Raw genomic sequence first — 12,670 nt, forward strand, 5'->3', positions numbered from 1 at the left:
ATTTTATATTTTTTTAGAAAACATTCGAGAAAATTAATTGCATATAAGTAAATTTTTGAACTTAGATATTTTTTTATAATTGAAATCCGAGAGAGTATTGTGATTAAATAAAAAAAGTAATAGCTTTATTCAAAGTGGTAGATTTTTTATTATATTTTTATAAGACAAGAGCAAAAAGAATAATCTCAATTAAGTTGGTACCTTATTTTAATCGATTTTCAGTTGTTCATATATATTATTAAAAAAAGGAAAAAAAATATATAAAACCTGGAGGACAAAAAATTTGATCCAGTCAATCCAAGTGGATCCACCCTAACGGGTAATACATCAAAAAAAGATCAACAAAGTGGATTCGAGCCTAATTAATTCTAACAAACGAATACCATTAACGATACACGTTTGTCAACGCAAAATCGGATCACGTGCCATCAACTCCATGCAACAACGGCAACAAGCAATAATGACTCTTTCAAGTCCATACAGTCTCATGTCAATCAAGGATTGATGGGTTACAATTGACATACATATTCTTGAGAGTGGGGAGTAGATTCAACCGCCAACACGGTAATTAACAAATTCACATGCACTAACAGTTTACTGCTATGATCAACATCAAATTAACAGTCATTTTTGGCCCAACATAGAACCGTAACCACCTCCAAAGAAAGGGAGGAGACGGCGGATTCAAATGAACCACCATAACCAATCCACACGGTGGCGAAAAAGGTCTAAAACGGTGGCAAAATAGAGGATAAAGAACGGACCCTTTCGGGTTTCTACCAAACCAACGCGAGATTCTGCCATTGAGAAGCCAACACACAGAACCAAACAAGATCGCCAGTGACAGCCAACAATTTACGAATACCAACAACTCAGCAACCACCACCCGTAGCAGATGCGGTATTGGTTGAATCGGAAACCAACGACACAAATTGTTGTGGGAACCGAAAAAAGGGTGGTGCGGGGGGACGACGCCACTCATCGCACCATCGTTGCATGTTGGTACATCATAAGTGATGAAGGTTTCGAAAAAAAGGGGGTGAGGTTGCAGAAGATTTCTAAAGAGAGGGCAAAGCCATAATGGTAGATTATAACAGAGGTAATCATGCCTCTTATTAATTAGATATATTTTTAAGAATATAGTAATTATTTATAGTATTTTTATATTTTAAGCATAGTTGTACTTTTTCTCACTATTTTAAGTAGAGTATCAAAATTCTGAATAAAATCAAACTCAAAAAGTCAAAATAATATCTAAAAAACTTATTTATGTGTAATCTCTGTTAAAAAATTTAAATAAAATGTATCCCGTGCTTGGCACGGGGCGTTACACTAGTATTTTAACATTTTAAGGTTCATGTGTTTAACTCTTCGAGGTGTAGAGGATAATCTATGAGAGGATGATCACTGACGAATCAATGGTAGCAATGTCTTTACTCAGTCCACACGAGCAAAACTCCTTCACTCACAATGCTAATTGATTCGAATGACGGATTAGACAGAGAGTTGTTTTAGGTTTCAGACAAATTAGTGTTTCTGACAAGTGAAGTAGGTTTCAAAAAGTATAAAATGATTTAGCACAAGGGTTATATTCATAGAACTACTTGCGTGGTCAACAAGCTAAGCACCTAAGCATATTGTAGCTTACGATGAAACATATTTCACTTCAACTCATTGTACCTTACGATATAACATGGTTCTCTATTTTTCGTGAATTACATAATAAGTTGTACTTAATAATTTAAGAGTAATGATATTTGTGCGAGTCAAGATCCTCTCCATTTATGTTTTTCTCTATTTCTATCAATTTGGAGAGATAAATACACACAAAATTTTGAAAATAGTAAAATATAATTAATGATGGTGGGACCTAATATCTCTTTTTTTTGTATGTATATCTCTCTAAAATGTAGTCTCCATTTATTTTAAACAAATGAAGAGGATCTTAACTCTTTCATCATTACTTCTTCCTTTTTATTTTGGTTTCTCTCTCATCACACACAAAAATCACAACAGCAGCACTGCTGCTGCAAGGTGATCCACATCCGTCTGGAGGCGCTAGTTAATAAAACAAAAAAAAATTGCATTAAAAATAATATTTTATACATTTTTAAATATTTAATTGCACAAATTAAAAAAAAAAATTAATATACTGATTTCCTTAACTAATATTTGAAGGACACTGGTTAGCATTTTTTTTTTTAAGCTTACAGCCTCCTACCACATTCATTTTTTACAATGATTCCTAGGTGTGATTTACCTTGGTTGTTCGAACTTTTTTAAAAAAATTTCATTCTCCTCACCCTTTAAAACAATGCATGAAAGAAGACCCCATTGCCACCTTTCCTTGTTGCCTAGGTGAAATAGAAATTGGAAAGTTGTTCATTAATGGAAGAGAAATTACACAAAAGACACGGTAAATTTCTAACATAACTAATTTCTTCATTCATTTTTTATAATAACACAATGACCATCCATTATTCATAGCATCAATATTCTAACAATTTAATCATTTCATAGAATTGATTCATCATATTGAGTCTCTAAATCCTTCGAGAACACGATAACTCGCCTTTAAAATATCTAATGCAATTACCTTATCATAATCTTTACCTACTTAGCTTATCCTATTCTCTTAGACCTATCTTGAGTCATTACCAATTCATATTTTGAAAATAAAATAAAATAAAAGACCGAAAGGTTAACGTTACGATGATTAAGTGAAGATGTAGCAAAGTCTAGAAACTCAATGTGATACGCACCATGTTCATATCATATCAACATGAAGTAACTACTCAAGCACAAAAGTGGCTACTGAATCCAGAAAGTGGTGTCTTTCTCCATGAGGACACTAGCAATTTATATGCAAGCTAGGCTAATCAAATGTGGAGGATGTATAAGATTTTGTTCCATTTTGTACGTGTTGCTTACAATCCCTGCTGCTAATAACAACCTTCACGTTTTGAATATTATTCACAAAAAACTCTCTTATTCAATTTTAAAAGATCATAATTGACTCCGAAAGTAGTGAGTAATGGAGAAGGAATAAATCATATATTACTAAATAGCAATTTAAAAAAAAAAAATTCATTTCTTCGTCAAATATTTTCACAAATGTACACCAAACTATAAAATTAAATGACGAGTGATGTATCCTTAGTTTTTTTTGTTAGAAATTAAATTAGTCGTACAGAATTTTGTTGACACGTTTATTTAGTACCTGCATACACTTCTTCTTGTTTATTGTTCACTTGCCACCGGTGAACGCAATTTTTTTTTGGTCAAGTGGAGTGTTTGGAATTCGAACCCCGACCCCTATATATAAAATGCAATATCCCTATCAACTGAGCTAAACTCATGCGGATGTGAATGCATATTTCTAATTGGATGATCAGATAATGTCCTTCTTTTGTTAAATTTATACTTTTCATGTATTCTTTTCTAGGTTGTTAATTGACACGCTAATCACCATATTTCTTGATTAAAAAAAAAAAAAACTCACAATATTTATAGTAATTTTTTACGAACTAAAAATTAAAAAAAAAGTGACATCTTTGTGTGATTAATTGGATATATGTAAAAAAATTACACTGCTTCTCTAAAAAAAAAGTAGTTAATCTCCTAATAGTCATTTACAAATTAATTGAATTGAATTTTATCTTATAAAAAATAAAGTCTACACAAGTAAAACAAAACATGAGTTTGCTTTCATCCATGCCCGCCAAATTCCTTAATCTGTCTTTAGTAGTCTCATGAACCTATCCTTTGAGATTTATTTTGTCTTGTTCATTTGATTTAGCTAAAAAAAAATCCATTGGACCGAACAATGGAAAGCAACCCATACATGCATTCATTGATACATTCATTTAATTATTCTCCTAATCAAACTTGCAATTCATTTGCGTGGCTTAACCGTCTCTTTCACTATCTTCCTATAAACAATTCACATCCAAAAAATCCACTAATCCAAATTAATCAAGAGTTAAAGAACCACAAAACCTAATTTTTCTTCTAAATAAACAAATAGACCACTTAGACCACTTAGAATAATAAAATGACCTTCATGTCATCCACCTTCCCTTCTTGTTTCCGTCCATCAAAAACCACCAACCACCACCACCCTCTGCCGTCTCATCCCAATCTCACAACCTACATATACCAAACAAACGCAGGCACAATTTCCTTAACATGGTCACGTTCCATTTTAGGTCACACCCTTCAAATTCATCTTCAAAATAACTCTTCCTATTTCGAACTCAACATAAAACCCTACCATTTCTTCAACAAAAATGGATCCAAGAAACTCTCTCACAACACACTTCTCTTTTGGAACCTCTCTCAAGCTAGCTTTGGATCCAAATCACCAGAACCTGAACCTTGCTCCAAATTCTATATAGCTTTAGTTGTTAAAAACGAAATCGTTCTTTATATAAACAACATGGAACATGCACGTACTAATAAGTTCTTGAGAGCACGTGATGAAACAAAGATTCCTCAAATTCTTGTTCTAAAAAAGGAACATGTGGACATGGAGGTAAATAGAAATGGATCATCCTCGTACGCTACAAAAACGAGGTTTGGTGGGAAAGTTAGAGAGGTTGAGATAGAGATAGGTAGTGATTGTGATGATGACAATAAAGGAAACAATACGAGGTTGTTGTTTAGTGTGGATGGGGAAAGGGTTTTGGAGGTGAGGAAATTGAAGTGGAAATTTAGAGGGAATGAGAGAGTGGAAATTGATGGGGTTTCTGTTTTGATTTGTTGGGATGTGCATGATTGGCTTTTTGAAAACGGTGGTAGTGATGGTGATGGACATGCGGTTTTCATGTTCAAGTTTGAGGAAAACGAGGTAGGAGGTTGTTGTGGGGAAAGGAGTGAGTTTGGTTCTTGTAAGAGTTGGTCGTCTTCGTCTCTTTCAATGTCATCTAATTCTGTTGGTGGAAGTTGCTCAGTTACGGAATGGTCTAGTTTTGAGGAGAGTGAGTTTTTGGTTCCTCTTGGGTTCTCTTTGTTTGTTTATGCTTGGAGAAGGTAAATGGGTTTGATTTGGCTAGTTACTATCATTATTTCTTAAATTGTGGTTGTGGTTAGGTTGCAATGAAGTAAAATATGGTTCATGCGATTGAAATTGTGTTTGGAGACCTCAAAATTTTTAATATTGCATCCACAATTTAAAACCATAGATGTTTTGTAAGATGGAGATCCAGGATGTTTTATTGTGCCTAGAGCATTCTGATGATCAAGGTAGTTCGTGACCGAGAGTGAGAATCTTTTTGTCATAGAAGAATTGTGTGCCTTAACCCGTCCAAGAGTAAGACCACCAAAACCTTCGCTTTAAGGCTAACAATAAAAAAATAATTTTAATTAGATTTTACAAGCAAAAATTTCTCATATTCTAGCAAAAAAGGTCTCATATATTGAACCTTTTTTTAGGCCTCACAAACTATTTAAAACCATTGGATTGGTCATGTGTACCTTTACCCTGCATAAGCGCCATTTTTAGTGACGACTTCTCGGGTTACCTCGTGAAAACCCGTTGAATCCTTGAGCTAAAACCAACGTGATTCACGGATTGACATTGATGAGATCACAAAATTTACTATAATGTGTCGTCGGTGCAGGTTTAAACCGGTGTTCATCTGATTTGATCCATTGAAGGATTGACTTGGGTCTTTTCTGTAACATTGTATTCTTTTAATTACAAAGAGTGAGGATCTTGAAATTAGGACTCAGGATGTAGATTTTTTTTGTTACCAACACATTTTTTGTTTGGTGAATAAGTAGAAAGAAAATGTTAGAATCTATTGGTAGATTTGTACATTTTTAGTCATAGATTTGCTTAAAAAATAGTCTATGTATTCGTTGAAAAGGAGGGTAGTTTTGGCTTTGGTGGTTTATTGTGGAACTTACTTGCATTTGTAATGTAAAATTGTGTAATCAGTTTTTGCAGTTATTGTGTGGTGGTCCGGTGGGCATTCAAATTGGCTTGATCTATCGTTGGTGGACTAATGCTTAAAAATTAGTCAAAACTTTGACGAATTGATTTTACCGACTTGAAGTGGACGTTTAAGGTCTTTTGTATCTTAATGGATGCGAGCATGAAACAATGATTTACTATACGTTTGGATTCACAATAAGTTTGAGAGAATCATGACGATTCACTATAATTTAGACAAATTCAACCTAATACTAAATATAGCGCATGTTTGGGAGCCTAGTGACTCACCGTTACCTTGTGTTCCATAAAAGCCAGTGAACAGAGCTTTTGCTTCTTCATGCAAATTCAATATGCACCGCTCATCCAAACGGGTGCATAATTGACGTTGTTGCAATAAAATCAAGAAAAAACATATGTTTTAAGGAATGACTTTCACTTATGAAGTCCTTTTAAACTTGTAATAATTTAGTTGAATTTAACTCAATCCTACAAAATTTTAAGACGAATATATCTCCACTTATAAACTCATTTTCAAGCCTTATCACATCACAATTAATCAATATCCCAATCAATTTATCCTTAAAAATAGTGCAAACTTATACTATATGCATGGATTCGTGGCCTCTCTGGACATGCTCCTTGTTAGACTGTAAAGTAGGACCCAACCTTGCATTCGCATGGAATGGTTCATGTTTCTAAATAATAATTGAATTGAAAGCTGTATTGGATTGTAGCATAAAAGTGTTACAAAAACCTTCAAATTAGGAATCATTTCGCGTCTCAAAAAAGTGCTTATAAGGTTGCTTTGCAATTACATTTGCAACCACGGCTCCACAGCAGTTGCGTCAGTGAATTAATATTAATAAATTGAATTGACAACTCACAATTTCGTATTGCTGCATTCATCAAGAATAAAGAAGTTCATAAATTTATTTATTATTACTTTACATTGTCGGCAAATACGATGTGTGGGTGTAACACATGCAAATACTGATCAGTATCAACCTGAACATTAAATATAAACACTGCCAAAAAAATGCAGTACACCATAGGAGGGTTACATTAGAAAGTACTATTATACTATGCTATCTAGATCAAGAATTTTAAAGAAACGATAAAAGACTATTGATTTCATCTTGTTATTATTGGTAATGGAAAAAAAGACAATGATGGAAATGATTCAAAATATTGCATGTGGTCTAAATTAGGCCTCATGAAGTTACGTAATCCTCCCAAAATTAAATTCATAATTTAGAAAAACATGTAAATTTTGGACTCTAGCTCCATAACAGATAACTGAACGAATAAAAAAAACATGGGAAAGAGGAAACATGTCTAGACATGATTTAAGCAAAAAAAACAAGAAAAGTTTGTCATCATCTCATCATGCAAAGCGAAGTTCAAAAGCATGGGAAAACAAACAAACAAGGTTGTTATCCTTTGTACTACAACCTAAAATACAACGAAGCAAGATAAAGGGTATGGGGCAAGGAGAAAATGTTAACGTTATCTAAGCTGTGTTTTATTCATCAGCAATCAACAAGGTAACAGGCTGTGATAACTTTGCAATGCAACCACACAACATCAAAAGCAAGAACTAAGACCAAGTTCACAAGATGACATAAACACCTGTGAGCATGGATACGACACGGATACTGACACGTCACACCGCTAATAATTTGATAAAATTACATAATTCAGTGAATTATGTGTATGTGACACGTGTCCAACACCAAAACACGTTTAATCTAAAGAGTGTACGTGTTTCATAGATAAACACGTCTCCCTTCTTGGATACCGTGAAATTATCAGCTGCGACTTAAGAAGTTTTTTAAGTCCCCACAACAATGACTAGTGGTTAATAGCATGGTTTGATTTATGTCTAAGTATAATTGATTTTGTGCCCAGACCACAGTTTGAATAAAAGTGATAATAATTAGATTTTGGGTTACACACATTCAAAAACCTTACAACAAGTTTTACATCTAAATTGCTTCTAGAGCAAAATATTCAAACAAAAATCACTTCACCTCTAATTCAATTGTAACCAAACCAATTTTAAGTATTTAAAATCACATTTGACAAAATGTTCACCCGAACACGCACTAAAAGCTACATATTTGTGTGAACCCTATTCGGTTGAAGGACAATAAACATGAAAATTTAAAAGATCAGAATCCAAAGGCATAGAGGGATTAACATATTATTTTAATCTAATTCGGTCTCTGCACTGTAGAACAACAGAAAATTCGGTATCTAAAGCACAAGGTTATGTAATTTGACTCTAGTTTGGCCAAGTTAAATCTGCAATGCCTTCAATTCACCATCTGTTTTATATTTCCTGCCTTGCATTATATCACACTTCAACAAATACAATGAATACATTATACTATGTTCTACAGAACTGATACAGATGAGGCAAGACTCAGAAATGCTTACCTCAAAAAACTAAAAAATAAAGAACCTTCTTTGTTTAATGAAGAAAGCACACAATTAAAAAGAACAGAGACAAAGCAACCATTCCACTTTCGCCATTACGACATAATTTGAAGATATACAGAAGAAGAGACAGATGGAGCAGATGAGAAGTTGCTTTCCTGCCCATCTTTGGTACATTACATGATTCTAACAGCCTATGTTTCAGAGACTGACTCCTGTCAAAGCCTTACTTTACTGCTACGGTTGAGGTCGAAGAAGCATTAATTACAGATGAAGATGGACGAACGCAATGTCGTCTTTGGCTAGCAGACAGCGTAGGATTGGAGGAAACCTCGTGCCTGCGGGACTGACTTCTCATTTTCTTACTTTCTCCTTCCTGAATCTTGTCCAATGAAACTTGTCCAACCTTTGTTTCATTTAGGCTGGTTGGAAGAACGCAGTTGCAGAAAAAACCTTCATATTGAGAAGCAGAACTTAGAATTAGTAACTAAAACAGCTAATTTAATAGAAACACGTACATATTATAAGAGAAAAACATATGAGAAATGTTCAACAACTTTGTATCTAAATTTCATAGAAGAAAACAAGGAGGAAAATTGGTAAATAATTCATAAATGGCAATTTTATAGTAAATGAAAAATTTGATACCCATTCAATCTTTTGTCATTGAAGGCATGACAAGCAAGACAAGGGTACCAATGGTTGTGGAAAAGGGACAAATATTGATCAAGATACTATAAACTCAAATATTGACAAGGGTACCACGTCTCATCAGAGAGGGCTGCAGCCTGAACCCACATGTTACTATAAGCTCAACTACAATTATGTAAGACCAACCCTAAAGAAAGGGTAACATGGTGGTATAAATCACCTGTGATTGCAAGATCTAGGAAAAAAGATCGGAACTATTGTTGGACTTAGTTTCACATTTGCATGAGGCTAATTCCACAACTTAAACTTGTGACCGCCTAATCAGATATCAACCCATTCACCTAAGACCACCACTGCCCTAACGGATAAATTTATGTATTGAACTGTTGTGATGGATATGCAAGAAGAAACAGTAAGCTCATCTTGTAGAGTCTAAACATCCATGCCTAGCACCCTTTTCTAGACAGGAAACAATCATATGATAAAAAATTTACTTTTCACAAAATCATAGCATCGTGAAAATCTTCTGAACATCTGAATGAAAACCCATCTCTTACAAAGAGGACAAAAGATAATAACTAATTACATAACAGTTTAGCAGATCACTTACCGAGTCGAGCAAGTCTATTAACCCATCGTGGAATCGACTTTCCAGTTATTCTGACACAAACATCATTACAGAAATGGTTGCAATTCTTTTGTATAAGATGATATGTATTTCCAGCATACTCTTGAGCTAGCTTCTCCATAAATTCCCGAACATCCTTCGGTCCCAGTTCTGTTGATCCAATGTAAATTGATTTCCTAAAGGTAAATCCTGGACAGTGTCTAGGCTCAACTTCAAAAATCCCCGTCGTTTCACGATCATGTGCACCAAACCCATATTCAACACCATGAACTACAAAAAACAGCAATAAAGTTAGCCATAGCAAAATCAAACACCACCACTACAATCTTGGGCTCCAAACCAAACACAGACATTATATAAACATTGGTATCATTTCAGTGTTTCCCCCAATTGAATATCCAGCTCAATCAAGCTTCCAATTGTTACAGTGAATAAAATTCAAATAACCCAGATGGTTGAAATCAATCAGTTAATCAGCTTCGGTTAAAGTTGAATCGTTTTAAACAATTCGAGTTTTGATGTTGGCTGAAACAATATTTAGCCGGACATTACTTACTTATCAGCAACTCCGGATTACTAACCCGGAGAGTTTACCAAAAAAATCAAGTAACCTAATAAAAATTAGCCTTTTTTAATTAAAAAATTATATTATTCAATTCAATTCCAACACCAACTTCCACAAAAAATTCTAACAATTAGGTAGATTATTATTATTATTCACATGTCGTAAGCTTTTGAGCTTAAATCCTAATCTAAGAAATTACTATATAATTGTAATTTGCAATTGAGTTTTATATACAAAGAATTGAGCTTTCTACCAAACATGTAATAATAAACTCATCACACGGATCTGAATTAAAAACCCAGATTAAAAATAACAATTATTATTAAAAAATTGAAAATTAGGGTTACCTTGAACACCAGAATGATAAACACCAAGACCAAACCAATAAGCGTAACCATTAATTGGGGTAAGATCATAAACGTTGAGGTAAACCGGAACCGAACCGGGTTTTTTCTTCCGCGGCAACGGAACAAGTTTACACAGCATTGTGAATTATGCAAATTGTGAAAAATTCGAAGCTTTGTTCTTCAAAAAATATAGAGAGAATTCAAGGGTAAATTGGGAAGAATGAATATTCTGTTTACCCTTGAAATTTTCTCTCTATGATTTGAGTGATTCTTTAATTGAAAGCATTTTTTGTTTTTGTTTTTGTTTTAATAAAAGAAGATAAGGTATATGATTATGCTTTCTCCTTTGGTTTCGGAACAAGAAGATGATGGAAGAATCTTGTTGCAGTGTGATCTGTTTCCTACCTTTAGCTTTATATTCTTTTATTTTGGAGGCTGTATTTTTTATTTATTTAGGTACTACTACTATATAAGGTTTTTTGAATAATGGAATTTAGGCAAATGATGAATCCTTCCTTTATGTACTCTTAAAGGAATATATTAAAGGAGAAAACTTAGGTACAATTCCTTAGATACTTTTCGTATGGTTCTTAACTAAATTCACTATGATTTCCTCAAATTCATAATTTTCTCAAAGTTTGTTATATCCAAAAAATATATATTTTTAGTTAAGAACCATACGAAAAGGACCTAAGGAATTGTACCTAAGTTTTCTCCTATATTAAATTCAGTCAAAAAAAAGGAATGTTAAATGAACCCAATAAAATATGAATCCGATAAAATTTGAAGTGACTAGGAAAATTTTGTAAACTTAATGTGTTGTATCATTCCTATCTAGTCTTGGTAATGTATTAAATTTTTGGGTAATAATATTTGAACAATTTTTTAGTCACAACTTTTGTGACAATCTACCTTTTCTCTCTTCTTATTGGTCAAAAATAATAGAGAGAGAAAAATGAAGATAGAGAATAAGAAGATAATGTGAGTATGAGAGAAAAGATTGTACAAAAGTTGTCATAAAATGAATGTACAAATATCATTTCTCTAAATTTTTAAGACAGGTTTTGCAACTCATTACGATATTATAATACTCCTTCCGATTCCTTCGATTTTATTTATAAGAAACAATTGACTTTTTAAATTTATTGAAGAGATGATTTATTTGATATATATTTTAGACGGGATATATCAATTAAACAATGAATTTAAAAAGTCAATTGTTTTTTATAAACATGACATGAAGGAGTAATATTGATTGATGAAAGATTATTTAGTTATTTTTAAAGCTGATTTAGATAAAGTTTTTGATTTTGTGGATTAGAATTACTTCGATGTTGTATTGTCAAACGTGAACGTCATGGAGGAAGTGGATTAAGGAGTGTATTGATACAGTTGCTGCTTATGTTATTGTTAATGGCAGTCCAACCGCAAAGTTCTCCTTCTAACAAGGGCTCCGTCAAGGTGATCCTCTTTCACTTTTCTTACTTTCAATAGAAGTTGAAGGCCTTAATGTTATGATGAAAGCCATTGTAGGTGAAAGTCTCTTCTCATGTTATAAGGTTGGCGATGGTATTGGAGTCATGATTTCCCATCTTTTATATGGTGATGATACCTTGTTGATCTGTGATAAAAGTTGGGCCAACATTAGATCTTTAAAAGTATATTTAATTATTTTTGAGGTGATATAAGGACTTAAAGTTAATTTCCACGAGAGCCCGTTGGTACGGGTTATTGTTTCTAATTCTTGGTTGGTTGAAGCTTCAACATTGCATAATTGTAAAACAGGATCACTACCTTTCTCTTATTTGGGTTTTCCTATAGGTGGTGATTCTCATAAATTAAATTTTTGGAGTCTTTTGGTTAATCACAGTAAATCTAGACTGTCAATTTGAAAAAGCAGAAATTTATCTATAGGGGGTCGCTTGGTTCTCATGAAGTTTGCCCTGTCTCCTATCTTAGTCTATTTTTTTTCCTTCTTTCAAGGCTTCTGCATATATCATCATTTCTTCAATCGAATTTATATTTAATTGTTTTTATGGGGGAAAGGGAGTGGGGAGTGAGGATTTTAGGAAAATAACTTGGATTAAATGGGACACAATTTA

The 12,670-nt window shown here is 33.3% G+C and overlaps 2 protein-coding genes across 2 annotated transcripts; one reads left to right on the plus strand and one right to left on the minus strand.

Annotated features, from left to right (window-relative positions):
* Positions 1 to 3,970: 3,970 nt before the first annotated feature.
* LOC25481951 (uncharacterized) lies at positions 3,971 to 5,975 on the plus strand. Its single transcript, XM_024784467.2, has one exon. The coding sequence runs from the start codon at positions 4,055 to 4,057 to the stop codon at positions 5,033 to 5,035; it is 981 nt and encodes a 326-aa protein (XP_024640235.1). The 5' UTR covers positions 3,971 to 4,054; the 3' UTR covers positions 5,036 to 5,975.
* A 2,237-nt stretch (positions 5,976 to 8,212) lies between these two features.
* On the minus strand, positions 8,213 to 11,020 carry LOC25481952 (deSI-like protein At4g17486). Its single transcript, XM_013610375.3, has 3 exons — positions 10,569 to 11,020; positions 9,639 to 9,926; positions 8,213 to 8,830 (listed from the first exon to the last, which is right to left on the minus strand). The coding sequence occupies exons 1-3, from the start codon at positions 10,705 to 10,707 to the stop codon at positions 8,604 to 8,606; spliced, it is 654 nt and encodes a 217-aa protein (XP_013465829.1). The 5' UTR covers positions 10,708 to 11,020; the 3' UTR covers positions 8,213 to 8,603.
* Between the last annotated feature and the right edge of the window lie 1,650 nt (positions 11,021 to 12,670).

This window comes from Medicago truncatula, chromosome 1, assembly GCF_003473485.1.
Source record: "Medicago truncatula cultivar Jemalong A17 chromosome 1, MtrunA17r5.0-ANR, whole genome shotgun sequence".
Lineage (NCBI taxonomy): Eukaryota > Viridiplantae > Streptophyta > Magnoliopsida > Fabales > Fabaceae > Medicago > Medicago truncatula.

Excerpts from the sequence above, each read along its gene's own strand:
- LOC25481951 (XM_024784467.2), top strand. The coding sequence starts at position 4,055 with ATGACCTTCATGTCATCCACCTTCCCTTCTTGTTTCCGTCCATCAAAA.
- LOC25481952 (XM_013610375.3), bottom strand. The coding sequence starts at position 10,707 with ATGCTGTGTAAACTTGTTCCGTTGCCGCGGAAGAAAAAACCCGGTTCG. Across the intron at positions 9,927-10,568 it reads TTATCATTCTGGTGTTCAAG|TTCATGGTGTTGAATATGGG; the intron begins GTAACCCTAATT and ends TGTTTTTTGTAG. Across the intron at positions 8,831-9,638 it reads TAATAGACTTGCTCGACTCG|GTTTTTTCTGCAACTGCGTT; the intron begins GTAAGTGATCTG and ends CTCAATATGAAG.